The 27,626-nt window shown below is 39.6% G+C and overlaps 2 protein-coding genes and 1 long non-coding RNA gene across 3 annotated transcripts; 1 reads left to right on the top strand and 2 right to left on the bottom strand.

Annotated features, from left to right (window-relative positions):
- Positions 1–403: 403 nt before the first annotated feature.
- pelo (pelota mRNA surveillance and ribosome rescue factor) lies at positions 404–15,261 on the top strand. The gene is made up of 13 exons (XM_034194272.1): positions 404–553; positions 2,881–2,973; positions 4,935–5,085; positions 5,895–5,985; positions 6,248–6,411; positions 6,581–6,641; positions 7,787–7,948; positions 8,021–8,067; positions 9,578–9,651; positions 9,729–9,800; positions 13,666–13,740; positions 14,678–14,709; positions 15,020–15,261. Exons 1-13 carry the CDS (start codon positions 513–515, stop codon positions 15,112–15,114), a joined length of 1,158 nt encoding a protein of 385 aa, XP_034050163.1. The 5' UTR covers positions 404–512; the 3' UTR covers positions 15,115–15,261.
- A 2,743-nt stretch (positions 15,262–18,004) lies between these two features.
- Positions 18,005–21,564, bottom strand: LOC117531256 (progestin and adipoQ receptor family member 4-like). The gene is made up of 3 exons (XM_034194273.1): positions 21,141–21,564; positions 19,838–20,056; positions 18,005–18,652 (listed from the first exon to the last, which is right to left on the bottom strand). The coding sequence occupies exons 1-3, from the start codon at positions 21,304–21,306 to the stop codon at positions 18,219–18,221; spliced, it is 819 nt and encodes a 272-aa protein (XP_034050164.1). The 5' UTR covers positions 21,307–21,564; the 3' UTR covers positions 18,005–18,218.
- Positions 21,565–23,656: 2,092 nt separating this feature from the next.
- On the bottom strand, positions 23,657–24,186 carry LOC117531257. The gene is made up of 3 exons (XR_004566592.1): positions 24,118–24,186; positions 24,004–24,042; positions 23,657–23,892 (listed from the first exon to the last, which is right to left on the bottom strand). It is a non-coding gene; the product is annotated as an uncharacterized LOC117531257 (long non-coding RNA).
- Positions 24,187–27,626: the final 3,440 nt, after the last annotated feature.

Here is a 27,626-nt window from a genome sequence, read left to right as displayed (position 1 = left end):
CGTGCGAACAAAACCCGCGTGTGACGAGACTTTAAAATCTTTTCTCAACTCGAGCGTGGCACCTAGTGGATTTCGAACAATATAACAGCACTTTGTTCGTTTAGAAGACGTCTGTGGGAAGTTGGTTGTTTTCAAATTAGCCAATGAACATCGATCGCAAATGCATGGCGATTCAGAAAACTAACTAAATAAATAACTAAAGCGATAAGGCATGTCCGGGGTTAGGCTCCTCTTTTTATTATTTATTAATGTTATTATTATTAATAATTAATTAATTTATTTATTTTTACTTCGCCTACCAAAAAGTAAACTTCTGTGGATGAGGTGTGGCGTCGACAGGAATCGCCGACACGTTTATCGTCATCTAAGGAGGCGTGGCTTCACAGATGTCGCTTCACGTGACGTAACCATCCTTCAAGCTTCAGAGCTTCAGTCAAAATTTGCCGATGTGTTCGAGCAGCATATCAGTTTGACGTTAACCTGTTCTGTTTGCATCGCACAGCCTTTCGACAATGAAGCTGCTGCATAAAGACATTGAAAAAGATAATGCCGGGTGAGTTATTAGCCTTAGCCGACATTAGCAAGCTAATGAGCACGCTGTTTTCAGCTGAGCTGACTGTACGTGTCAGTTTAATTTATCTCTTATTCATGTGTTATGCTATTTTGTGTAACAAAATCATAGTTTTTCTTATAGCAGATATCTCACAACAGAAAATGTGCCTGTGGGCAGCTTGATGGTTCACAATGTTTGTATGATGTAGCACTGGATTTCTTTCTTCTTTTTTTTTTTTACATTGTCTTCTTTCTGTAAATATTAATAGTAATATTTTGATTAAAATGAATTGGTTAAAAAAAATCAGTCCTCATTAGTCACATAGATTTCATATCACTGATTTGCAGTCTGTGTGACTAATTTGTCACTAGTGCACCAAATGTGTTATTCATAAAAACTAGTAATAATAAATATACACATCATTATAGTGGTTCTGTAATTTGCTCCATATTTTTGTCTTGTCAGTTTTACTGATTGACATAGGCTGTTCCACTGACATATTGCTATTAATAACTTTTTCTAAAACCCTTGACTCTTTGTACAGCATGATTTGGGATGCACCGATCCACAATTTTTCACTTTCGAGCCGATCCCGATACCTGAATTTGGATATCTGCCAATACAATACTTTTCCGAGCCAATACCAGAGCTCTGTTTGCTTCAATATTATTATTATCATTATTGTTGATTTTATATGAGGATTTTCTTAAAAAAGGAGACCTGAAATTTGAGGTACAATTTGCCAGAAGGTGTATTTAAGATGAAAGCCTAGATTTGATGTTTTGGTGAAATAATTAAGTACTTTTATTTTTTATAGACTTTTATAGCCTTATTTTTATAGAATTAAAGAAAAAAGACAGCTCTCTCTCTCTCTCTGTCTGTTTCTCATTTGCTCCCTCTCTTTCTCTCTCTCACTCGCTTTCTCTCTCCCTCTGTCTGTGTCTTTTTCTTCCTCTCGAAAACAGCGGTTTTCTTGCTGCGCAAAGTTAGAACTTTTTGGAAACACAAAGCCTTTCAGCTGTAAAATAAATGTATCATCATTGATGCTCGTGCAGGATTTTAATGGACAGAATCTCTGTTCGGCTTCTCCTCCTCGGCTGCATGCTGAGCTGGCCTTTTACAGTCTCGAGACGGTGAAGCAGCTAACTTTTTAGCACATATTGTCAGCAATAATTCAGTTAATTTTTGGAAAATCCATGCTCGACAAACAGACCATTTGAACCCGAGAGCTGAGCAGAAATTTGCCACCAACCACAGCTAGAACACTGCAGAAGAGAGCTCTCTCAAACAGCCCTAGCCCGACCACCAGTCCTGAATTGGACCAGATACCGGTCGGTCTCTCTCCTAGCCTATGATTGGTTAGTGGCCCAGACGCTGACATCAGTCGATGGGTCAGCCTCACGTTGATGTGGCGCTAGTGCTGCTCTTCTATTGGTCGTTTAGGAGAAGGAATTCCAGCGCTGCTCTCCTATTGGTCATTTAGGAGTGGGGAATTTCACTCCAAGATGGAGGCCAGTATCCGGCCAATTCATAGTTGGGCCAGTTGACAGGCTAAAACAGCCTGGTGGCTTCAGAAAACCTTCCCGTCTCCCCCTCCCGCTTGGCAGTAAACAAGCAGAGAGCAAACAACAGCAGTTGAGAGGATTCACAGTGCCTCTTCTCCGGTATCAGAAAATGTTGCGGGTTGGATCGGTATTTTCCGATACGTGAATTACGTCAGTATCGGAACCCGATACCGATCCGGGATCGGATGGGTCCCATATGATGCTTCAGTATCTCTTGTTCTGTAGCTATGCCGATTTTGAACCAGTTGTACATTGCATGTAAGATGATCTGGAGTGCCGCCATTCATGACATATGACCACGTTTCAATTGGTCAGTGTGGTCAGGATTTAATGATGCATATCCTTACAGCCCCACAAATGTATGACTGTCTGTAGAAATACTGCAGCTGTAATCAAAACCTAGGACTGAAATGGCTCATTCTGATTTCTATGACATATGGCACAGGATTCCATATGTGGACCTTAGAGTGTATGATCTGGACTCCTACATTCTTACAGAGCCAGTTTATGTTGTCTTGCAACATTCTGTGGATTAGCAGCTCTTTCTCATTAAAAGCAAATATTTTAGGATGCATCACCTCCTTAAAGTGTATGTTGCGTCTTTTAACCTAAAGATTTAATATGTTTTGATGTGCTACACTCGCTTATTGAAAATGTGCATAATGTGATTCTGACAGTGAAATTTATGACAATGTAACTAACACCTATTTGTAGTAATATGTGACACCTCTTCAGGCTGACATGATGTGTGTACTTTGTCAGCCAGGTGACTTTGATGCCAGATGAGGCAGAGGATATGTGGCACACATATAACCTGGTGCAAGTAGGAGACAGCTTGAGAGCCTCCACTATCAGGTAAGATCTGCTTACTGGGAGTGTGCTGGAAGAGATGGCTGGACCTCTGAAAGTTGATGGCACCCCTAAATCCTGATAGCCTCGTTGTAATTACAGTTGCATACATTATGTCATATATGTCCAGCAAGTGCTAAAAATACTGTTTGTGTAGATGGTGAGGTATGGGTTTAAAATAGAACCAAGTTGTACATATGGACACCAGTCATGCAGCACACATGCCCTAAAATAATAATTATACACAGGACTTAAAGTAAAAATCTTGAGCTGAAATATTGTATTGCTTCACTTCTGCTACATACTTGGAGTAATTTGTAATAAGACAGAACATAAAACATGTACTGAAATAATAAATATATAATAAAAGTAGATATAATAAAAATATTAACAACAAAGTGCAGCACAGTGGATTAGTGGTTAGCACTGTTGCCTCACAGCAAGAAGGTCACGGGATCGATTCCCACCTGTGGCCTTTCTGTGTGGAGTCTGCACATCCTCCCCATGTTGGCGTGGGTTCCCTCCGGATGCTCCGGCTTCCTCCCACATCCAAAGAGGTGCAGGTTGGGTGGATTGGAAACTTAAAAGAAAAAGAAATTAAAAAAATTGTCCGCAGGTGAGGGTGTGAATGTGTGTGTTTGTCTATATGTGGCCCTGTGATAGACTGACGTCCTGTCCAGGGTGTACACCATCATGCCCTGTGACTGCTGGGATAGGCTCCAGCCCCTCTCCCTTAATTGGAGTAAAGCCTGGTTCACATGGCAAGATAATAAGGCCGATATCGGACCCGATCGTCCCCTTCTGACAATCTTAATGACACCCCGACAATCATGATGACACTAAAGATAATCTTATTAGATATTCCTGCCATGTGTGGTGTGTTCAGAGCGCTCTGATCTGCTTGGAAGGACGTCAGTGGCACTCCGATCACAAATCCGGGATATTCAACATGTTGGATTGTCTTGGCCCGATATCGCAGCGTGTGTTGTGTCCCCCGACCACAAACGAGCACGCAGCCTGCTGAATGTGAAGTGCAGCCAATCAGAAAGCGAGGTGACGGACGCACAGAGCGGAAAATAAAATTAAAACAGCAGTTCTGACTTACCAGCCGTTCGGTGGTCGCGCTGTCTCCACTCCTTTAAAGAACGCCTTTTCTTTTAATATCATTTTTTTCCTCTGTTGTAAATAGTCCAGAAAGTATCTGTTTGTTTACTCTGAAGTCACGTTTAATCTCAAGAGATTTTGCGAGATTTCCTGTCTGAGCTGAGAGTGTTCGTGTGTGAAATCTGTTCATGTGTGGTGTGTTGACTTCAACGTGTGCCAGAACACCACACACTGTAGAACCAAACCTGTTAGAGCTATGATTTTTTTTTTTTTATCTCCACGTGTGCGGCCTTTCAAGTTTTGGAAACCTACAGATAATTTTAAAATGCTACCATGTGAACCAGGCATAAGGGGGTATAGAAAATGAATGGATGGATTAATAACAAAGTAGCTAAAAAAAGTCAAAGTAAAGAAGCAGGTGATAAACTCCTGGATCTGGCCTCTCACTGAACTTTTGAAAGGACTTGTAATAGTACTCTTATTACAGCTAGTTCTATCATTTTTTTTATTTATTTGTTTTTATTCATGTTTGAATAATCTTATTAAAAGACAGATAAAGCAGAAGTTTGCTGCACTTACTGCTATAAACCCTCTTATTTTACTGACATCCTTCTACATGATGAAATAATCTAAATTATTAGACTCTGTGTGTTGCATTTAAAACTGCAATTCAGACAAATGTTGGTTATACGTGTGCCCAATTAGTGATGTTTTTATTTTAAAATTAATTTTAATTCCTTACTCTCCTGAATTTGTTCTGTCTGCTAGTCTGTGTTTTGTTTCAGATATACATTAATTATTTTATTATCACAGTCAAAATGTGTTACACTCAAAACTTTAAAGCTTTTCTCCTGGTTCCACAGGAAGGTGCAGACAGAGTCCACTACTGGAAGCGTGGGCAGCTCCAGAGTTCGAACAACTCTTACCATCTGCGTGGAAGCAATAGACTTTGATTCTCAGGCATGCCAGCTGAGAGTAAAAGGCACTAACATCGAGGAGAATCAATATGTCAAGGTGTGTGATCTTAAAGAATTCACAAAGTTAGGTTTGACATTTTTGGAGAAGATTTATCCTGAGTAGAGGGCGTGTGTGTGGAGTGGTAACATCAAGAAGTTGCAAACGTTTAAACATTTTTCTAGGTAGTTATGTTGGCTTTCCATTTAAAAAGTTGCTGTTAGTATAAGTCAGAATTGACGTACCAATCATTTATTAAGTTGGTATTATTATGAAGTATATTAAATGTGTAAGCACAACAGTCCCTGTAAGTGTCATTGTCAGTTGCATGTAACAGGAGGACTTGTGGTCATGTTTCTGCCCATGTTGGTGTTGGTCTTAAAATGGGATGTGGTTAGGATGTGATTGTGCATTTCTGTTGTGTGACAGAAAAAAGAGTTTGCACCATAGACTTGTAAAAACTTGGTCAAAAGACAAGTGCAAAGTTTTCCACTATTTATGTGTTCAGGCATGGCTTAATAGAAGCGGGTTCATGATGAACCTACATTGTGGCTTGTTCACCCGGGGATGCACGTTAGTGCATCAAACTCCAGTAGAGCAGAAACGCAAAACATAAAAAACAAAATTAAAGTAAACACTAATGGAAAAAATAAGCAATTGTTGTTATTAGTAGTTGGTCCCCAGGCACCAGATTATAGCTGTCCATCGCAGCTAGTGTGTGGATTGTGCCCAGCTGAAATTAGTATGGGTTAAATACAGAGAACATATTTCATTGTATGTATTGTATGAATGTACATAGGTGCCAACTAAAGATTCTTCTTGTAGAAAGGAGAAATGGCAGTGATTCTCCTTTATTCTTCACTCCTCAGATGGGGGCTTACCACACCATTGAACTGGAGCTCAACAGAAAATTCACTCTCGCCAAAAAGAACTGGGACACTGTTGTGCTGGATAGGATTGGTAAGCATGTGTTGTTAACATATATGCCCAATGTCCATAAATGTACATTGGTCCTGATATGCTAGACAAAAAAAAAAAAATCATTTTTTGGACAGGGGTATAGTCCACTAGAGGGGACTAAGGGTGTACTCATACTGCACTCTGGACTGTGCCCGAGCACATTACGTACGCCTCCAAAGCCTAGTTTTGTTGACTAGTGTGAGTGCTCTGGAGTATGGAAACTGGTCACTTACACAATCTATTTATTTTATTTCTGCTCCAGAACAAGCATGTGATCCAGCTCAGAAGGCAGATGTGGCGGCTGTGGTCATGCAGGAGGGTCTGGCTAATGTGGTGCTGGTGACACCTGCCATGACTTTGGTTCGTGCAAAAGTGGAAGTCACAATTCCTCGCAAGAGAAGGGGCAGCTGCAGCCAGCATGAAAAGGTCAGGCTGATATCAAAAAGCACCATGGGGCAAAGAGATCACAGTTTTTTAACGACTGAGATTATCGAACTACGATGATGAAAATGTAAATTTTGCAACTTGATCATGTTTGTGAAGAAGTGGACTTTTACATCCTATTGTTTATAGCTGTCTGTCTGTCCATATTCAGGCAATGGAGAGATTCTACATGGCGGTGATGCAGGCAATTCTACGCCACATTAATTTTGATGGTATGCCGACGTACAATTTATGCTCAGAATATACCATAAGACACATCAGTTTCAATTTACACAGGTTTATTCTTTTACTTCCCACAAACAAGAATTTTGGGGGTACATAAGAATTATCCTGTTTGTCCAAGAGTCTTGTAAGCGCAGCGCCTCCTAAACAGTTGATGGATTTCACTGGAACGTCACACAGTGGTAGTACACCATATAATAATATAATTCCAGTCTGACATTTTTAAGGGGAATAATTGTAATTTTGTGCATAACTGATGCATAATGTGATTTTCCTCCTAAACTGCTTTATGTATTTCAATGAAAGTTTACACAATGGTAGCATAGCATGTGAAAATGTGCATAAAGTTGAATAATTGTAATCCAGTGCCTTGAAGGGGAAATAATTTGACTTTCGTTGTTCTTTTTAATGGATCACATTTGTCAAATGCATGTACAGATGTTGACCGGTTTGTGATTTCAGGTGTTTCATCCCAAAAGATTTGCTATCACTGATAAAATACATGCAAGCAACTAGTACAGCAGAGTCACTAGAAATCACAGATCCTTAATTTAACTAGTTGTTCATATTAAGGTTGTTGCTATGTTGTGTGCTATTTCTGTACTGCAGATTAGATTTTTATAGTGCTGTTACGTTTAACCTTCAAGCGACCAAACTATTTTACCAACTAAAATGGCAGAGTGGGGTCATTTATCACTGTGTGATGTTTTATACTTTTTAATAGCTCTATTTGTGTTTATCACATCTCTACTGCCTCCTTTATCTGTAAGAGATATTCTGAAGCATTATAATTAATTTTTGAATTTATACAATAAAATCAAAGCCTGTAATGTTTAAAAAAAATCCATGTCTTCCCAGGGTCATAAATGACTCCACATAACTTTCCAATATCTTTCACACCAATGTGGCGATTTTTGGTTATTGAAAAGAAAAAAAAAAACAGGAGAAGTAGACTGACAAAGTCATGATTTTCTGATTTTAAAATGTCACAGTGGCATATTTGGTTGGAGTCATAAATGAGCTCAGTTGGTCACTTCAAGGTTATTTATATCTTCTTGTTTCTATATTAGAGGCTTCTCTATGAATACAGATTAAATTGCGTGTGTTTGTGTACAACTTCTTTGTCGTTGATCAGTGGTAAAGTGCATCCTGATTGCCAGTCCAGGCTTTGTGAAAGACAGCTTCTTCACCTACCTTTTCAAAGAGGCGGTAAGACAGGACAACAAGCTTCTGATGGAGAATCGATCGAAATTCATGCTGGTCCACTCAACATCGGGTCATAAGTATTCACTCAAAGGTAGGACTTGGTGGATTCGGACCACGTGAATTCTCTCAGGTAGAAAACTTAGACTTGTTTAATATCTTTCAGAAATCCTCTGTGATCCCGCTGTCACTAGTAGGCTTTCTGATACCAAGGTAAAGATGCATTCCGTTGTTTGTGAACTTATTTATACCCCGGCAAACAATAAGTTTGGGGGGTATATAGGAATCACCCTGTCCATCCATGAGTCTTTTAAGCTCAGCTCATCCTAAATGCTTTGGTGGATTTATTGAAACGGCACACTGTGGTAGCACACCATATGAAAATATACATGAAGGAAAGCCATTCTGGTCCGATGTCTTCAAGGGGAAATAACTGGACTTTTGTTTTGCTCACAGATAGGAAGTTTTCTATAACTGGCACATATGGTCTGTTGTAAAGAAACATGAATATCAGAAGTAGAGAAGCTTGAATCTTCGACTGGACAGAAAACCCACTCACACTGACCAATATCTGCTCTTTGGCTCAAACCATCCCCTTGAACACAAGCTCGGGGTGATCAGGACTCTTCAACACAGAGCCCTACAGGTGCCCACAACTGCAGAGGGAAGGGCTAAAGAACAACAACTTGTACAGAAAGCCCTCACAGTATGTGGGTACCCATGATGGTCCCTGGACAAAGTGCAGAAGTCCCAGAAAACAAAGAGACCAGATAGACAGGAGACGGAGACAAGAAGAAGAGTGTCTCTCCCTTATTTAGCAGGAGTAGGGGAAAAACTACAGAGGATCTTCAGACAGCACAAAATCCCAGTTTACTTTAAACCGGTTAACACCTTGAGACAGAAATTAGTTCACCCTAAGGACAGGATCCCTAGTTACAAACAGAGCAATGTAGTGTATTATATCAGATGTCAGGAAAACTGTAATGAACACTACATAGGTGAGGCTAAGCAACCTTTAAACAAGAGGCTATACCAGCACCGCAGAGAGGTCGCCAGTGGACCTCAGTCTGCAGTTCATCTCCACCTGAAAGACACTAACCACACGTTTGAGGACAAGGAAGTTAAAATCTTATTAGCCAGAGAGAAGAAATGGTTTGAGAGAGGTGTCAAGGAAGCATTCTTTGTAAAACAGTTGAAACCCAGCCTTAACCGGGGGGCGGGTCTCGGACACGCTTTGTCCCCTGTTTACAATGGGGTACTCAGGTCAAAGCAGTTTCAGTCTTTTGTTCATGGTAATGAGTCATTCACGTCATCAGGAGAGTCGTCAAGGGAGCCATCAGGGGAGGCTTCCATCCCATCATTAGGAGAGTGCTAACTAGAGCACAATAGGTGCTAATTAGAACTATTGTTTAGTCACTAGCCTATAGCAGTCAGCCTCTCGGTAGGAGGGGTCTGGTTAGGTTAAAAACTCCAGCTTTTGTTGGCTTCTGGTTTATTCTTCTCTACAAGAGTCAAGACAGAAGTCAGACTGCCAGAGCAAGAATTTTAGCTGAGGAAGCTTCTGTGATTTAAAGCGAAACGTCCTCACGTCAAGCAACCCAGTCCAGTCGAAGATTCAAGCTTCTCTACTATGGAAACCACCTGGACAACTGAGAGCCTACACAGAAACATGAATATCAGAAATATGTGGCAGTGTTCAGTGGCAATTCTGTGTAACCTTTAGGCTGCAGGAGAGGTGAAAGCCTTGGATGATTTCTTCAAAATGTTGCAGCATGAGCCTGACAGAGCCTTCTATGGGTAAGTGATGGATGGTAAAAAAAAAAAAAGTCCTTTTTGCTTGAACACTGATAACCGTCTCCATCTTTTGTCCTCAGAGTGGCTCAGGTGGAGAAAGCTGCTGATGCACTGGCCATTGACACTTTGCTAATAAGTGATAAACTGTTCAGGTACTTACTGACTGATTAAATTTGTCTCATGGATCTTTATCCACTGTGCAGATATCAGCTTGTTAATATACGATACGATACGATACACTTTATTGTCCCCTCAGGGAAATTTGTCTTGGACTCATGCTAAGTGCCTTTACAAAAGGAAAACAAACAGATACAAGTAACAACACAACCACATCCATAACAAATTAACATGACAGGAAGTCAGGAGAAACACCATAAGTATTGCACAATTCCAGTTTTAGACATTATTGTTTAGCAATTTGATGGACATGGGGACAAATGAATTTTTGAGTCTGTTCAGTCTGCTCCGAGGGATTCTATACCTTCTCCCAGAGGGAAGGAGAGTGTACTCTGTGTGAAGGACATGAGCTGAATCCATCAGTATCCTCTGAGCTGCTTTCAAGACAGACTCTTCATAGAGTGAGCTGAGGGACTGATATTGTTTCTTTCCAATTATCTTCATTGCATTGTCAATTTGTCTGTTAAGTTTTGTTTTAAGTTGTACAGAGAGGTTGCCGTACCAGGCAGTCATGCCATATCTGACTAGGCTCTCTAGCACTGCCTGGTAAAACATTATTTTTTGATTAACTCCATACAAACGAAGTCTACGAAGGAAATAAAGTCTCTGATGGAGTCGAGAACACAAACTGTCCACATGTACAGTCCAGCTGAGAGTATTGTCTATGTGCAGCCCCAAGTACTTGTATGAGCTGACCTGGTCAATAGGAGTACCATGTATGACCACAGGAGTATGGTCCCCAACGGTCCTTGGATCCAGAATCATTTCCTTGGTTTTATTAACATTTAAAACCAAGTGGTTATCATCACACCACTGCACAAAGTGTTTCACTTCAGAGAAGTACTTTGTTGGACTTGAGTCTTTGTGCAGTAGGCTCAAAATGGCTGTGTCATCAGAAAATTTAAAAACAAAGTTATTACAGTAGTTATTTGTACAGTTATTAGTATAAAGAGTGAAGAGAACAGGAGAACTGACACAGCCTTGTGGTGCACCTGTGCTTGATGATTTGAGTACCGAAAGAGCTCGGTTAACTCTGACTTCTTGTAATCTATTAGTTAAAAAAGAATGATACCATCTAATTAAAAATGGGTTAACATTCACTTCCTTTAACTTAGACAGCAACAGGTATGTTTATAATGTATTAAAGGCTGAACTGAAATCAACCAATAAAATCCGTGCATATGCAGTGGATACCACCTGCATGGCCTGTCTCATCCATGAATCTCCTCCTTGGCCTTCCTCTTTTCCTGCATGGCATCTCCATCTCTTAGCAGCCTTGATTCAATATATCCCACATTTCTCCTCTGCGCATGTTCAATCTCAAACTGGCCTGTCTGACTTGGTCTCTAAGCAGTACATCCTGCGCTGTCCCTCTGATAAGCTCTTCTGTAATCTTGTCCATCTTTGTCACTCCAAAATTGCAGCATTTTCAGCTCTGCCACCTTCAGCTCTGCTGAGTTTTGTTTTGTTTCTCACCCCACCACCATTCCATTTCCCTCCCTGCCAGTCATATACAACCCCTGGCAAAAATGATGGAATCACCGGCCTCGGAGGATGTTCATTCCGTTGTTTAATTTTGTAGAAAAAAGCAGATCACAGACATGACATAAAACTAAAGTCATTTCAAATGGCAACTTTCTGGCTTTAAGAAACACTGTAAGAAATCAAGAAAAAAAATTGTGGCAGTCAGTAATGGTTACTTTTTTAGACCAAGCAGAGGGAAAAAAAATATGGACTCACTCAATTCTGAGGAATAAATTATGGAATCACCCTGTAAATTTTCATCCCCAAAACTAACACCTGCATCAAATCAGATCTGCTCATTAGTCTGCATCTAACAAGGAGTGATCACACCTTGGAGAGCTGTTGCACCAAGTGGACTGACATGAATCATGGCTCCAACACGAGAGATGTCAATTGAAACAAAGGAGAGGCTTATCAAACTCTTAAGAGGGTAAATCATCACGCAATGTTGCAAAAGATGTTGGTTGTTCACAGTCAGCTGTGTCTAAACTCTGGACCAAATACAACAACATGGGAAGGTTGTTAAAGGCAAACATACTGGTAGACCAAGGAAGACATCAAAGCGTCAAGACAGAAAACTTAAAGCAATATGTCTCAAAAATCGAAAATGCACAACAAAACAAATGAGGAACGAATGGGAGGAAACTGGAGTCAACGTCTGTGACCGAACTGTAAGAAACCACCTAAAGGAAATGGGATTTACATACAGAAAAGCTAAACGAAAGCCATCATTAACACCTAAACAGAAAAAAACAAGGTTATAATGGGCTAAGGAAAAGCAATCGTGGACTGTGGATGACTGGATGAAAGTCATATTCAGTGATGAATCTCGAATCTGCATTGGGCAAGGTGATGATGCTGGAACTTTTGTTTGGTGCCGTTCCAATGAGATTTATAAAGATGACTGCCTGAAGAGAACATGTAAATTTCCACAGTCATTGATGATATGGGCTGCGTGTCAGGTAAAGACACTGGGGAGATGGCTGTCATTACATCATCAATAAATGCACAAGTTTACATTGATATTTTGGACACTTTTCTTATCCCATCAATTGAAAGGATGTTTGGGGGTGATGAAATCATTTTTCAAGATGATAATGCATCTTGCCATAGAGCAAAAACTGTGAAAACATTCCTTGCAAAAAGACACATATGGTCAATGTCATGGCCTGCAAATAGTCCGGATCTTAATCCAATTGAAAATCTTTGGTGGAAGTTGAAGATTGATGAAGAGTACTGTTTGTCACTCATTAAGTCCATGCCTCAGAGACTGCAAGCTGTTATAAAAGCCAGAGGTGGTGCAACAAAATACTAGTGATGTGTTGGAGCATTCTTTTGTTTTTCATGATTCCATAATTTATTCCTCAGAATTGAGTGAGTCCATATTTTTTTCCCTGTGCTTGGTCTAAAAAAGTAACCGTTACTGACTGCCGCAATTTTTTTTCCTGATTTCTTATAGTGTTTCTTAAAGCCAGAAAGTTGCCATTTGAAATGACTTTAGTTTTGTGTCATGTCTGTGATCTGCTTTTTTTTCTACAAAATTAAACAACTGAATGAACATCCTCCGAGGCCAGTGATTCCATAATTTTTGCCAGGGGTTGTACATGTGCTCCTACTGATTTCCATTCCCCATCTATCCAGACCAGATCTCCACCTTGCCACACTTGTTTTAACATGCTTCATACACTCAATAAAGATCAGTGCTATTAGCAAACATCATAATTTGTGGAGACGCCAGTCTGATCTCATCCATCAACCTGTCCATCACCACTGCAAACAAGAAATGACTGAACCGATCCTTGACGTAATTCCACTTCCACCTTAAATCCATTCCTACTGCACACATCACCGCTGTCGCACTGTCCTCATACACATCCTGCACCACCTTCGCATACGTCTCAGCTGCGCCACACTTCCTCCTGCAGTAGCACAACCAAATATTAAAAATTCCACCCACACTCCTCAGACATCCTCTCTCTTTCCAAGATTTTCTTAAAAACTCCACTGATCTAAACATGCCCAGGCATGTCATCATGACTGACGTTCTATCATTCATCCTTTTCATAGCTTCATCTTTACTAATTCCTTCCTGATTCATGCTGTCCACATCATTCATCCTTTTCTTCACTTTCTTTGTTCATCAGCTCCTCAGAGCTCTATCCATCTTCTCAACACTCCTTTTATTGTTGACTCAAATCAATCAGGAAGAATGACTCATAAGTCATTGATAGAAATCTGAACACATCACTTTATATGTTACTGCTTTGTTTAATGTATTTTATAGTTATATATACAGTTTCTTTGTGTTTTATCCAGACATCAGGACGTCCCCACGAGGAGTCGCTATGTTCGACTGGTAGACAGCGTAAAAGACAATGGCGGCAATGTCAGGTACCATATATCCTTTAGTGTGGATACTTTTACATGCACAAAGAACTGACAGGAAAACCAGCATGGCCTGCAGCAAAACTCTAAACATGTAACATTGTATAATAACCCCAAAATGTCCTGGCTTTGACATTTTATCAAGGAATTTCACCATCTGATGAAGACAATGCTCTTTGCTTCAACTGTTTATTGAGGTGTTTAAATGAGTTATTCAGTAATCCTGCCAAAGTAAGTCCCTTCGGCTGCTCCCTTGTTTGCACTCGGGGTCACCATAGAGCTGAGGTTGATCTGCATGTTGATTTGGCACAAGTTTTACACCAGATTCCCTTCCTGACACAACTCCACATTTCATGGAGAAATGTGGCAGGGGTGGGGTTTGAACCAGGAACTTTCTCCACTGAAACCAAGGACACTAACCATTTGGCCACCACCCCTGCCTTATTCAGTAATCCTGCTAATAAGCAAAAAAAAAAAAAAACCACACCTTGTGAGAGGTAGTAAGGGTTGCTTTCTGGATGTATGATACACTTTAGACTTTACAAAGCTATTTATCAGTAAAAAGAAGAACAGAGATATAACATGCACATTAAACTGGCCAAAATCTAAAACACCGTGAAAATGACGTTCATCCACGACTTCTCCTGAGGAACCGTGAATGTAGTTAAATAGGTGTGTCAGAGGCACAGACAAATATTAGGTCTCATTTGGTGTGTGTATATATGTGTGTCTGTGTACACACAGCATTTATTAAAAAAAAAAACTGTTTTGTAAATGTAAAAATCATTAACCATTTTATCTTTCAATCATAATTGTATGAAATGAAACTGCAAATGATCTGCCTTTTGAAAAGTTTCATTGTTGTTGGTCATTCATGGTGTGCATCAAAATGTTCTGGTATCATGATGGTGGTGGTGGTTAAAAAATGTTTTGTTTCCTGCAGAATATTCTCAAGTCTTCACGTGTCTGGAGAACGTAAGTAAAGTCAACTTAAAAATTGACAATTATGCAGCTGTAGATTTGTCATGTCACTGGTGAGACCCAGCAGTGTGTTAGAGATGTTTTGTTTTAAAGTAGTGAAGGAGCAACTTATTGCTGCCCTTTCAGACTGATTTAATGACATTCACCACAGTTTATGAATTGACCTGTTTTTATTCCATGATGGTCCAAAATGTTTCCTAAACCACAATATTGGCTTTTTCACCTCGACAAGGTAAAATGTTTGTAACTTGATAAGCAGCACTTGTTCTGTGACATTGATACTGATTCTCAATCACCTCCACAGAACTGACTCAGATGACTGGAGTGGCCGCCGTCCTGAGGTTTCCCATGGCGGACCTGTCCGAAACTGAAGAGGACAGCAGCTCGGATGAAAACTGAACTCAGTTTGTTACAGAACATTAAAATTGTGCTCAAATTTCAAAGTTTCAGCGTCTATCAAAGGTTGCGATTACTCTTAAGGCTTTAAAGTTCTAGGGTATAAGGGTGCCACTGAAAAGGAATGTAAAATGTGTTGACAGATCCACATGAAAATAGACCTTCGGCAATACTGAAAAGTGAGATTTTCCTTTCCTGTTGTACAGTGTATATATCTTTTTTCTTGCAATTAAATAGTAAAAGCATTCAATCCATTTTACGTCCTACAGCCATTCTTCTTGTGTACAATTAATTAAATCATACATTTATTTTACATTTAATTCTTATTTCTTCCGGGTATTACAATCTATTATATGTAATCAAGCTAGAGTCAAGTTTGCTCAGGATTTGATATTTTGCATTTGACAGTTAAAACACTGCAGTTCTTTCATTTTCCTGGATCAATACTGATTATATTCTCTTTAAAATTTAATTAATTGTAGTCCCCTTCAGTTTTCCAGAAAAAGGGTCAAAATTAATATCTTGTTACAACCCCAATTCCAGTGAAGTTGGTATGTTGTGTGAAATGAAAATAAAAGCAGAATACGATTTGCAAATCCTCTTCACCCTATATTCAATTGAATACACCACAAAGACGAGATATTTAATGTTCAAACTGAGACTTTTTTGTTTTCGTGCAAATATGGGAAAAGTTGATGAATGCTCAAAGAACACCTTTTTGGAACATTCCACAGGTGAACAGGTTAATTGGGAACAGGTGTCATGTTTGGGTATAAAAGGAGCATCCCCAAAAATCTCAGCTGTTCACAAGCAAAGATGGGGTGAGGATCTCCACTTTGTGAACAACTGCGTGGAATAGTCCAACAGTTTAAGAACAGTGTTTCTCAACGTTCAATTAAAAGCAATTTAGGGATTTCATCATCTATAGTCTATAATATAATCAGAAGATTCAGAGAATCTGGAGAACTTTCTACACGTGAGCAGCAAAGGCGAAAACCAACATTGAATGACCGTGACCTTCAATCCCTCAGGCGGCGGTGCATTAAAACCGGCATCATTGTGTAAAGGATCTTACCGTGTGGGCTCAGGAACACTTCAAAAAAACCATTGTCAGTTAACAGTTCGTCGCTACATCTACAAGTGCAAGTTAAAACTTGCACTTGTAAAAGTGAAAGCCATACATCAACAACATTCAGAAACGCTGCCGCCTTCTCTGGGCCAGAGCTCATTTGGACAGACGCAAAGTGGAAAAGTGTGGAAATCATGGACGTCGTGTCCTCTGGACAAAAGAGGAAAAAGACCATCCAGATTATTCCCAGCGCAAAGTTCAAAAGCCAGCGTCTGTGATGGTATGGGGGTGTGTTAGTGCCCATGGCATGGGCAACTTACACATCTGTGATGGCACCATTAGTGCTGAAAGGTACATCCAGGTTTTGGAGCAACACATGCTGCCATCTCAACGTCTTTTTCAGGGACGTCCCTGCTTATTTCAGCAAGACAATGCCAAGCCACATTCTGCACGTGTTACAACAGCGTGGCTTTGTAGTAAAAGAGTGCGGGTACTAGACTGGTCTGCCTGCAGTCCAAACCTGTCGCCCATTGAAAATGTGTGGTGCATTATGAAGCGCAAAATACGACAACGGAGACCCCCGACTGTTGAACAACTGAAGTCGTACATCAAGCAAGAATGGGAAAGAATTCCACCTACAAAGCTTCAACAGTTAGTGTCCTCAGTTCCCAAATGCTTATTGAGTGTTGTTAGAAGGAAAGGTGATGTAACAGTGGTAAACATACTTTTTTGAAATGTGTTGTGGGCATCCATTTCAAAATGAGCAAATATTTGCACAAAAACAAAGTTTATCAGTTTGAACATTAAATATCTTGTCTTAGTGGTGTATTCAATTGAATATAGGTTGAAGAGGATTTCCAAATCATTGTATTCTGTTTTATTTACACTTTACACAAGTACTCTTGTTTTTGTTGGATATTGCAAAATTACAGGTAATTTTTTTTTTTTTTTTTGTAAAGTCTTTATTTTGAGGGGAATTTAGTGCAAATATAAAGTGGCTCCATGAAGGAGGAAGCACGTCAAAAAAGCATGTGTAAAGCTCGTCTCCCCACGGACTCATTTTGACAAATCAAGCAAAAATGTAACTGTAAATGCACTGCATTTGTGTAGTGCATTTCCTTCTGATGCAGTCACTCAAAGCGCTTTACAATGATGCCTCACATTCACTAAATGCCAGCATGCTGCCATTTACAGAAGCAGTTTAGGGGGTTAAGGACTTTGCCCAAGGGACTTTATTAATTTTCGCAGTTTGATGAGGAACCCAACTGTGGACCCTATAGACTACGTCATCACCTCCCCCAAAGTAACAGTAGTGGCACCGTAAACCTGTGCTGAATTAGTTATTACCTATTAAGCAGATAGACAATCTGTTTGTGGGAAATATGTAGAAATTTTGTCCTGGGTTCCTCCCAACCAGAACTCTTCTCACCTTTGTTTACTAGCTGTGCCCATAGGGGCACCTTTGAGTTACAATTGAAGGTCTACCACAGGTGTGCATATAACTGGTGCCTGTGTGTGCTAAAATGCAATACACAGCAGAACAACAGAGGGAAATACTTTTCAATCAGTCTGTTGTCACCACTTTCCTATTGAGATGAGTTTCCCTCCATGTTTTCTGCTGCACATCCTGTATTTTTAGCGTACACGAGCACCGGTTATGTGCACACCTGGTCGGCCATGTTTCTTCAGCTTCATGATGCTAACCAACTACCGTTCATCTATGCTGTTTCACAGTATCATGGAATCTCATTGCTGTATTCTAATCTTCTTGGATTAACATAAATTGTCTCCAGATGAGGTGAATTTTGATTAGAAAGGGATATGGGCTTGTGAATCCTTTATTTAAAAGAAAAAATTATAGTGGAAGTGAAGAAAATCATTTTTAGAAAGAAGGGGACTGCACCTTTTAGCACACACTCGTTGCCAGCAGCTATGGCTAAAGCGCAATTCAGAACATCTTCCTCTTGCTTCATTAAATACCTTAACCTTCTTAAATTTGTGTTATCAGCATAGCGTTTTGTGCGTTATGTGCTTGGCATCATGGATCAGGACATTGGAAGGTCTTAATCCAGGCCAAGTCCTCCAAAGTGCCCCAGTGCAGGTAGATAATAGCACAAATCACCATGATATGCATGATCTGATGGCTATTTCCCCAATTATCAAACAGGCCAGGCCTGAAGCGTTCAGGGATCTGGATGATGTTCACAAGGCCCCCAGCTACGGCCAATGAGTCCATGATGACAAAGAGGCGGAGAGAATTTGGGCTGCCCACACCACTGCCAAACACCCGGTACAGGAAGAGGCTGAAGCGGAACAGGGCCTGCCAACCAAACGCCTGCAGCCGTTGGATGTTTGTTCGAGCCGTGGTGGCGCAGTAGATCCCGTAGGTCGACAACAGGATGTAGGCCAGTAAGGCAGTCTGTTGGATGGTTGGATAGCAAAGAAGTGTGATATGGATGATGGGAAGCGCCCCTGGTGACAGAAGGAGGGAAACTGTCACTGGTGGATAGGATTGTTAGCCAAGGTTTTAATTTAAATTTATAGTTCAAGACCTTAAACATGGAGCTGTATGGAAGTTTTTGCACCATATAGCAAAATGGTGCATATTTTACAATACCTCTGTGAAGGAGGTTATGTGATCAGCAGCATGTTTGTTAGCAGGATTTCTTAAAGAGAAAAACATTAAAATTTTTTTTTTTTTTTTTTTTTTTTTTAGTAAAGTAGTGTCTTCAGTCAACGAAGGGTTAGTTTGTAAGGTGTGAACATTATAAACTTTTGTCTCCCATTGAGTTACATGTTATTTGTACATAGGCGAAATGGCGCCCCCATCTCATCGACCAGATGAATGTGTAAGTGTTATTTCAATGTGTTTTTATGACATCAAATCGAACTGGGAAAAAATCAATCTAGCTTTTTCATACATTTGTTTTTAAACAGAGTGAAAACAAATCTCACAAACATGAGCCAATTGAAACAATACTGTTGTAATAAATATTTATTGATTTAACTAACTTTTTGTATCCACCCACTGTCATCAAAACTCAACAGCTGTAAAAGTGATCATTTATTTGTTATGGCATCCATTAAGTTTTAGAATTTATTTAATCAGAGTATAAGTTTTGTAAATAAACAGAGTTTTGTAAAAGAAGCCTGTTAATTGTTATTGATATGGCATTAACCAGTTATTCTCAACCAATGGGTCATTAAGGGACATTAACATGATAACTCTGATTTATAATTTTGTAATAAAGTTTAAAAGGTACCCCAAAATATTTGACTATTCTTAAAAATGTAATCAGAAGTAATTAGGCAATGGCATTTAAATGACCTTATTCTTCATTTATTTGACTGCTTCAACATATATGGAAATACTTCATCCTAGTCTCACATCTTGATCAAAATTGCAGTTAAAAGTTTGGCTGGACCATAGAAGAGTTTCAAATTTCAAAGTTGGCAGTGGCATTCTTAATAAAAGTTCTTAAAAGATTTGGCATAAGCCACCCTTTCTGAAAGAGAGAGGTTCCACAGACTACTGGAGGTCCATGAGTGAACCATAGTGATTTAGGATCATGTTCTAACATAAGTTTTTCTCTAAACTGTTTAAAAATGCTGTAATTTAAATAAGCTCTTGTATTAATTCTCTTGTCAGTGACCTACCAAGTGTGTTCACGAGGCAGACCCCAAACATGTCCAGGGAGAGCAGCGTGTCGTACATGTGTTCTCCCCCTACATGGTTCATGAACACGTGGTAGATGACTGAGCCAATGGTTGGACACAGGCAGGCCAGGTAGTGGACCACACAGATCCAGAAGCTCTCTACTTCCTTCCACGGGATGTTGAAAGGCAGCAGCACCAAGAAAAGGAAGAATGGGATACCTGGAAGATAAATGATGGAAATGGGATGTGGGTTAGTAACGCTGAAGGTCCTTTTCATACTTGGAACATTAATGTGCATTTTATCACTGTAAACAGAGATTGTATTTACGTATTACACCCCTGCATGCAAGCACATGTGAAGGTACTGTTTGTGGTCCTGTGTATCTGAACAAAGTAACGTGAAAATGTTTTGACCTGATTTAGCCAAGAAAATAATTTAATTTGAAGAAAAATAGGTCTCAGGTTTTATTAGTTTGGGAGGTCCTGCAAGTTGTACTCCAGTTCAGCTTATATACCAAAAAATAAATAAATCATGTATTTATTAATAATAAAATTTATATAGGATGTTCCCAGGAATCAAAGCACTAAATAAAATAAACTAATAATAAAAGAATAAATGTCAATAACAAAAAGTGCACTACAGCAATGCACAAATGGTACAACTTACTGTATGTTCTGGAAAATATGGTTTCTCCAGATTCTGCAGCATGAAGTAGATGAAAGTCTCCAACTCACCCAGGATGGGATTTCAGTCCCACACACACAAAAACAATGTACAGTAAGCATTTAGTAGTTCCTAAATGATATGGACCCTCAAAACCTAACAGCACTAAAAAAACCATGCATATTAGTGTTAAATTGTAATTAAGGGATAGTCTCAAAACTGCAGTGTGAAGACACCTTTGGAAAGGTTTTCCTCCAAACACTGGCAGTGTTCACAAATTCACATAGTCCCTTACATCATTTTTTTTTTATAATTCCTAGTCAAAACCCAATCATACCCCCTTTAAAGAACTTAACAAGAGCATATTTCCAGGTCAAGGATTCCCAGAGCAGATTACAGCTAATACCCTGTATCCTCATTACACATTATTGTCCTGCTAACTGGCCACAAGTGAGAGTAACGGTCATCTGTATGTGACGTTAGGTATTTCTATATTCCTGATTACGTGTATACAGTGAGCAGCGGCCACCTGTAAAGTGATCACTGGATCCATTCACATGCATTTAAAACATCTTTACTTCTGTTTTTAAACGGCGTTAAATAGCAGGTGAACAGGTTGCACAGAACGTCTCCACTTACCGTGAGTGTAAATGTTCCCCAGCTCATTGTGCATGTAGAAGACACTCCTGAGACACTCCTGAGCGGTAGAGACCGGCCGGTAGCCTGTTAGGACATATTTGTTGAACTGCAGGTGCGGAGGGGTTTTTGCAAAGTCCAAGAGCCGCGGGCCTCTGTAAATCCCCATAACAGCTCACCGCTTCCCCCCAGCGCTCCCATTCAGCAGGTTGCACATCACTTACGTCCTGAATGAGGCCGTGTGACAAGTGCCGCAAGGTAGAAAATCTTGCCCTTCAAACTCATCATTGGGCAGGTGTAATTCTAAGCAAGCAACCTGTTGAGCTGGACAAGTGACAGGCTCTCTGGACCAATCAGCACACATCTTTTATTCCCAGGGATAAAGCTGAGGTAATCCTCGCACAAAGCCGCGTGCCCCCGTGCAGCAGTTCCTCTGCCCCATGCCTCAGAACTTTATGGTGAACTTGCATGTCTTCTGCATTTCTCTGATTGATTTAATAGGGATCTGGGGCTTACAGCTGCTAAAGTGTTACTGTGGTCGGTTGTCACTAATTATAGAACTACAAAAAATGTATTATCTGTAACGTGTGGAAAAACAATTCAGATTATCTTTAATGAAATAAATGGTAACAAAAAGTTTCCCAGGCAAAATATATCAAACATTTGGTGAATTGTAAAACAAAAACTGTTATGCTGCAATACATGACTCTGTCAAGTCTCTGTCATACATGTTAAGCAGTAAGTGCACGACAAATGAGGGCAAATACACTGAATGTATTAAACTACAGTAACAGAAAATTTTAACAGCCTACAATAGAATGTGGGTTCATCTGGAGAAAGGCTAAAAGTGATATAAAATCAGGATACAGTCAAAAAATAATGTACAGCTGCCAAAAAAAAAAAAAAAGTTATAATAAAACACGGGTGGGGGCCTCACAGTTGTCTTTGCCAGCAGTGTTAACCTGTATAACACAAGGAGTGCAGGAAATAATGAGGGGTGCCGCTGAGAAAAATACTGAGAAACATTACAGGTCCAGAGCACCTATTCTTACCTTGAAAGCCGCTATTCCCAAGGAAGCCGTTTAAGTCATACTTGTCATTCTTAGATGCTGAAAATGAAATAAGAATGTAAAGTGAATTTTCAAAAATGCAACTTAAATGTGTTATATGTTGCTCATAATAAATACATATTAACACAGCAGCAAGCAACTGGCACGCTTTTTAGGGCCCGTGGGCCACATACGACCCTCACTCCCTTTATTCTGGTCCACAATTGACTAATGGCAGTGTCTCTTCAAATTAAAAAAAAAAAATGCTGTTCATCAGATTAAAGAGTTGTGCTTTTATTATTTTTAAAATTTAATTTTACATTTAATTGTAATATAATCTGGGCACGTCTTTTATAATGTGGAACCATAAACCTGCATTTTAGAACAGGTTTATAAATTAACATACAAGTGGATAGTATGTTGAAGATGTGCATTTGTGGTTGTTGTTTTGTTTACCGTTTTGAGCATTTGTGGCCTAAACTGGTTTATTAGATGGTGGACAGGAGAGGTATTTTTGTGTTGGGAATACTTTGATGCCAAAGTCACAGCTATACAGTCGGTGCAAAGATCTGTTTTGGGCGACTTCTGATGCAGCATGTCATGCACGGTACCAAAAGTCTTCCTGGTCTCTGGACATACACGATAAACTCCTCGGGGGTGTGAAATTGTCATGGGGGGGGGCATTTATTGACGATAGTTTGGGTGTGTGTGCATGCGTGCTGTACGCAGTAACTAATGCCTTACAGTATGTACAGACATGCGTACTGCATACAAGAGAAGCAACGCAGACTCTAAATGTTTTTCTGCATGCAGTACCTGCTACACAGTTACATAAAATGGCTTTGCACAAACATTTTTACTCAGCAGTGTTCAAGCTAAAAGTTGTGAAAGAAGCAGAAGAGAAGGGGAAGCACCATGCCGCTCGGATTTTCCTAGTCAATAGGAAATGAGTCCAGGGGTGGTGTAGGAACAAGGATAAGCTTGCAACCCTGACCAAAACAGCAAAACAGCTGCCTGGGAGGGGCGGCAGGCTTTCGCATGACAGGGAAGGGTCTGAAATACGAGATACCATGGGTGCATAAACAACATAGAAACCAGAACAGACGTGATGAGATTTTGTGGCATTGAGGTAGGACGATTTAATTTTCAGTTTACTCTGATCTCTCAGGAATTCACAATTTTTCTACATGCAATGTGCCAAAAAAAAAAAAAAATCGGGGGGGGGGGGGGGGGGGGGCTTCTATTAGAGAGGGAGTGTTTATTAGAGTAAATACAGTATTCTATTTACTGTGCAACATGGAAAAGGTGCCCACACTGTACTTTCCCCAACTAACCTGCCCGAAAGCCCAAACAAACCTCCTGATTCTGCAACCATTTTAAAATAAGTGACCCAAGGAGAACCGCACTTCTCTCTCATCTTGGAAATATTAACTATTTAGCACTGCTTTCTCTCATGCAGGACTTGCCTTGTGGTTTAATATGCAGTTTAAGATGCTGCTGAATGTGTAAGTGGTGTGGCACTGGATCATCGGGGTGCTCTGTTATCTGAGGTGAGGCTTGGGTGTTGGTGACATGTGCAGATTGAAGATCAAGGCTGGCAGTGTCCAGGGGGTTGGACAGGTCTTTGTTGCTTTCTGCATGGACCACATCAGGCACATAGGGAAGGATGGAGGGATTGGGAGCAACAGCTGCAAGAAATGCAGCTACTACAGAGGGAATAGGCAGGAAAACATGACAGAAAGGGGATTTAAACAAAAAGTGTATTAAACACTTATTTACATTGAAGAAGTAGAAATTGAAATTGGTCTTTATGTTACCTTGAGGCTGCACATGACCATTTATGTAACCCAAATTTTCTGCAAGAGATAAATGTTCCACGTTAGCTGAATGCAGTTTGTTTTCCTACCGTCAGAAAAACAAACTACACTTACCAGATCGAGCAATCCCATCAGCTTCGACTGCAATGGCAGGAGGAGATATCTCTCCATTCACTAAAAAAAAAAAAAAAGTGAAGAAACAGATGAGAACACGTCTAAGCTGGCTGCCAACATAGGTTTTTCTGTTGGGCTATCTTATTATTTAAACACGTGTCCTTGAAATAATGCATATTGCTGAAAAAAACATTTCGGTGGCCATTTTGAATCTTAAACCCATGAATGAATTTAGTTTAGGCACAAACGAGTTTGCTGTGACCTGCAATGGTCCTCTCATTGAATCTCAGATATTTAAGTTGTTTATAGGTGTTTTAGTGAAAAACCCTATTTTGGCGGCCATCTTGAATAATTGGCTTGAGGCCAGTTTTTATTTTTGGGAACATCCTGATTGTGTTTTGGGGTCATCTAAGGAACCTAAAAAAGTTGGTTTGGTTTAGTCTTGGGGGAGGGGGGTGCTAAGGTAGTGGTCATAGCTCCCCTAGTATAATTTCTTCAATAACTTATTTAAATATGCATGAAACATTTCTTAAATATCCCAGCACAAATAGAAGCCAAACTGAGTTTTATTGCTTTCATTATAAAAAAAATAAATAAATAAATAAGAGCAATTAGATGGGCATTCTGAGTTTCTTAGAAAACTGACAACCTGGTTAAGATGAAGTAGATAAACAGTCAGCCTCAAGCACAATTTGGCCAGTAACTTTATAAATATATATAACAATAAATAAATATTCTTACCTTCAGGAGCAGAATTAAGAGGGTGAAATGTGTATGCTCCCTGGTTCCCTGTTGACATTAAAATAAAGACTTGAAAAAACAAGTATGGTTAATATGAAAAAACAAAAACAAAACAAAAAAACACACACACATTCAAACTGATGCCATATTTTACACCAGATTTTGTTTAATCTCCAAAACCAAGGGAATGTGATGCAAAGGGAGCATCACCACCAGATTGTCATTGTACAAAATACACATTAATCCCAACAAAAACACAAAATGCATTTAGATGCTAGTTGCAGTTTGTGGCGAATCTCACTGTTTGTGCCTGTTAATTTGTCATTAATGACGGGTTCATGCTCAGGGTCGTATGATGAGCCTCTCAGATCTACATAGAAAATTACAAATACAACAGACGCATGAATACATACAAAATGTAGACGTTCCACTGTAAAGGCGGCTCTGATCAGTTCATTTTAACTGCATTTAACAGTAGATTTAGCTTCAGTTCAAAAGAATTGTTAAATATTTAATAGGACAACAGAAACTCAATTCACCACCACGTTTGGCGTCTGTCACTCAGCTCAATGATGTTTGTATTTCTATAGCAGCTGTACTGACAAAATTCACTCGGGACAGGACTGCCTCCGATGGCAGCACTGTAAAAGTAGATAGAGTTTAAATAACTTGAACTTAGAATCGAAACCTACCTCAGTAACTTTGTGGACGTCACATCACTACGAGAGCTTTGTTTCCATATTAAAAATACCACACGGTACTGCAAATTATCTTAAAATGTGATGCAAATATTGCTTTTTGCAACAGTAGCCAGCATACAGTATTTTCCAGATAATTTCCGATTACCATCAGGTCCAAACATAATCATGGCATACAAGTTACTGCACATGCATGAAGAGTGCATGACGTAAACAGATGTGCAGTCTGCTGATATACAGAGTGTGCACACAGGAACACTGTAATGATAAAATCAAAATACCGTAATTTCTTGTGCCATACGTTCCTGTACTGAGGGGTGTATCAGCGAAAGGCAGCCATCCAGCGCCTGAAACAAAGAGACAAAAAACACTCAAATAAGAAAAGTTTGTCATTGCTCGTCAATACAAGGAAACATTTTGTTACCCAGTGATAGAATCTGGCCAGAAGGACTCACCGTACATACTGTTTGCATTCTGCGGACCTACTCCTCCAAGAGACGAGACATCCGCTCCTGTAAAGGTGTGAAATGTTTTGGTTCTGTTAAAACTGTTGTGTTGCATTTACTAAATCACATCGTCAGAGTAAGAGACAAATGTCAGTGTACATGTGTATTTCGTGTGATCTTTCAAAGGGAGCTTGTTCTGAGTTTTTCTGTGGGCTGCAAAACTGCTCTCGGAATTATTTTACCCGCTTATTATTTACCTGGGTTACTGTCAGCTGCAGGAACACCCTGGACAAGACCTGAAATAGAATCAGTGGAAGGTGCACTAGTACTTATTGCTAATATTTTCTAATCATCTGACCAAAATTAAAATGCTTTAATAAAAAAAGTGCAAAATTAAAAAGGTACTTACTTGTATAATCAGGGTGGATGCCACCATTATGTCCGTAACCTGCAAAAAAATGATTATAAATTATCTACAGACAGTATTAAGCCACAATTCCTCACAAGAACAACACACCTATAAAAGCAGAGATACCACCTAAAAACTCATTATCCTACTTACAGGTTCCCATTTTAAAAATGCAAAAGCCCAGCTGATATAGACTTCTATCTATAATCTCAGGATATTCTGTGAAAATTATTGGTGCAGTGGCTTTTAGAAGAAAAGACATTTGGCTCACCAGGCTGGTTAGGGTTCACTCCGTGAGGATAGCTGAGACCTGCAAACACAAAACCAACAAAGATTCAAAAACAGATCAATTTTTCCTTGATAACATCAAAGAATGAAGGGCGGAAGTCACGAAAATTAAATTACAAGGGCAAAATCAAACTTGTGTGAGGTCTTGGCATGGTATAATCTATGATCCATAAAGTCTTTGTGACATAATCATGTACACAAGGTTTCAAAGACTCTGCCCCCTTGATGGCCACAATTAGAACTGAAACCTGCCCAATGTCCAACTTGACCAAGTTGGTATTAGTGCAGCAGATAACTGAAACAATCCTGCAAATGGTGATAGAAGCAACAAATTCTGGACAAATACTCCTTCGACATTACTCTTTTGAAAAAAACAAAAAAAAACAATTGGACATTTAAATTTTCAATCATTTGAATTACTAATAATTTGCATTACTTTTTACCAAAATTAGAGCAGCTTTAATTTTTGACCCCTGTACAAACTGAAACTGACCTTTTTTCACCATTCTTGCTGTTTTTACCCCATAACATTCAGTCACAGATAGTCCAAACTATACCTTTTTGGAATCTTTGTGATCAGACAAAAAATATGGTATATTTTTCAATGTGACTGGAGCATCTTTTAATTTTGATCCCTGTGTAATTCTTCAATTGACCCCCTACCTGGCTGCCGACTGAAAATTCAAATGGCCAATCATTTTTTTCCTCAAAAGGGTAATGTCTAAGGTGTGTTTGTGCCCAATTTTGTGCTTCTATCACCATTTGGATGATTCCTCTGTAAATATTCCGTTACCTGCTGCACTATATTGAGGTGGTCTAGTCGTTATGTACATGTGCACTGGATCGGCAGTGCCACAATCAGCACTCACGAGTCCTGACACAGCAACATAAACCATATGTTTAAACTAATTGTGAATAATGTTACCA

The sequence above is a fragment of the Thalassophryne amazonica genome, chromosome 18, assembly GCF_902500255.1.
Source record: "Thalassophryne amazonica chromosome 18, fThaAma1.1, whole genome shotgun sequence".
In the NCBI taxonomy this organism is placed as follows: Eukaryota; Metazoa; Chordata; class Actinopteri; order Batrachoidiformes; family Batrachoididae; genus Thalassophryne; species Thalassophryne amazonica.
This window is presented reverse-complemented; position numbering and strand designations above follow the sequence as displayed.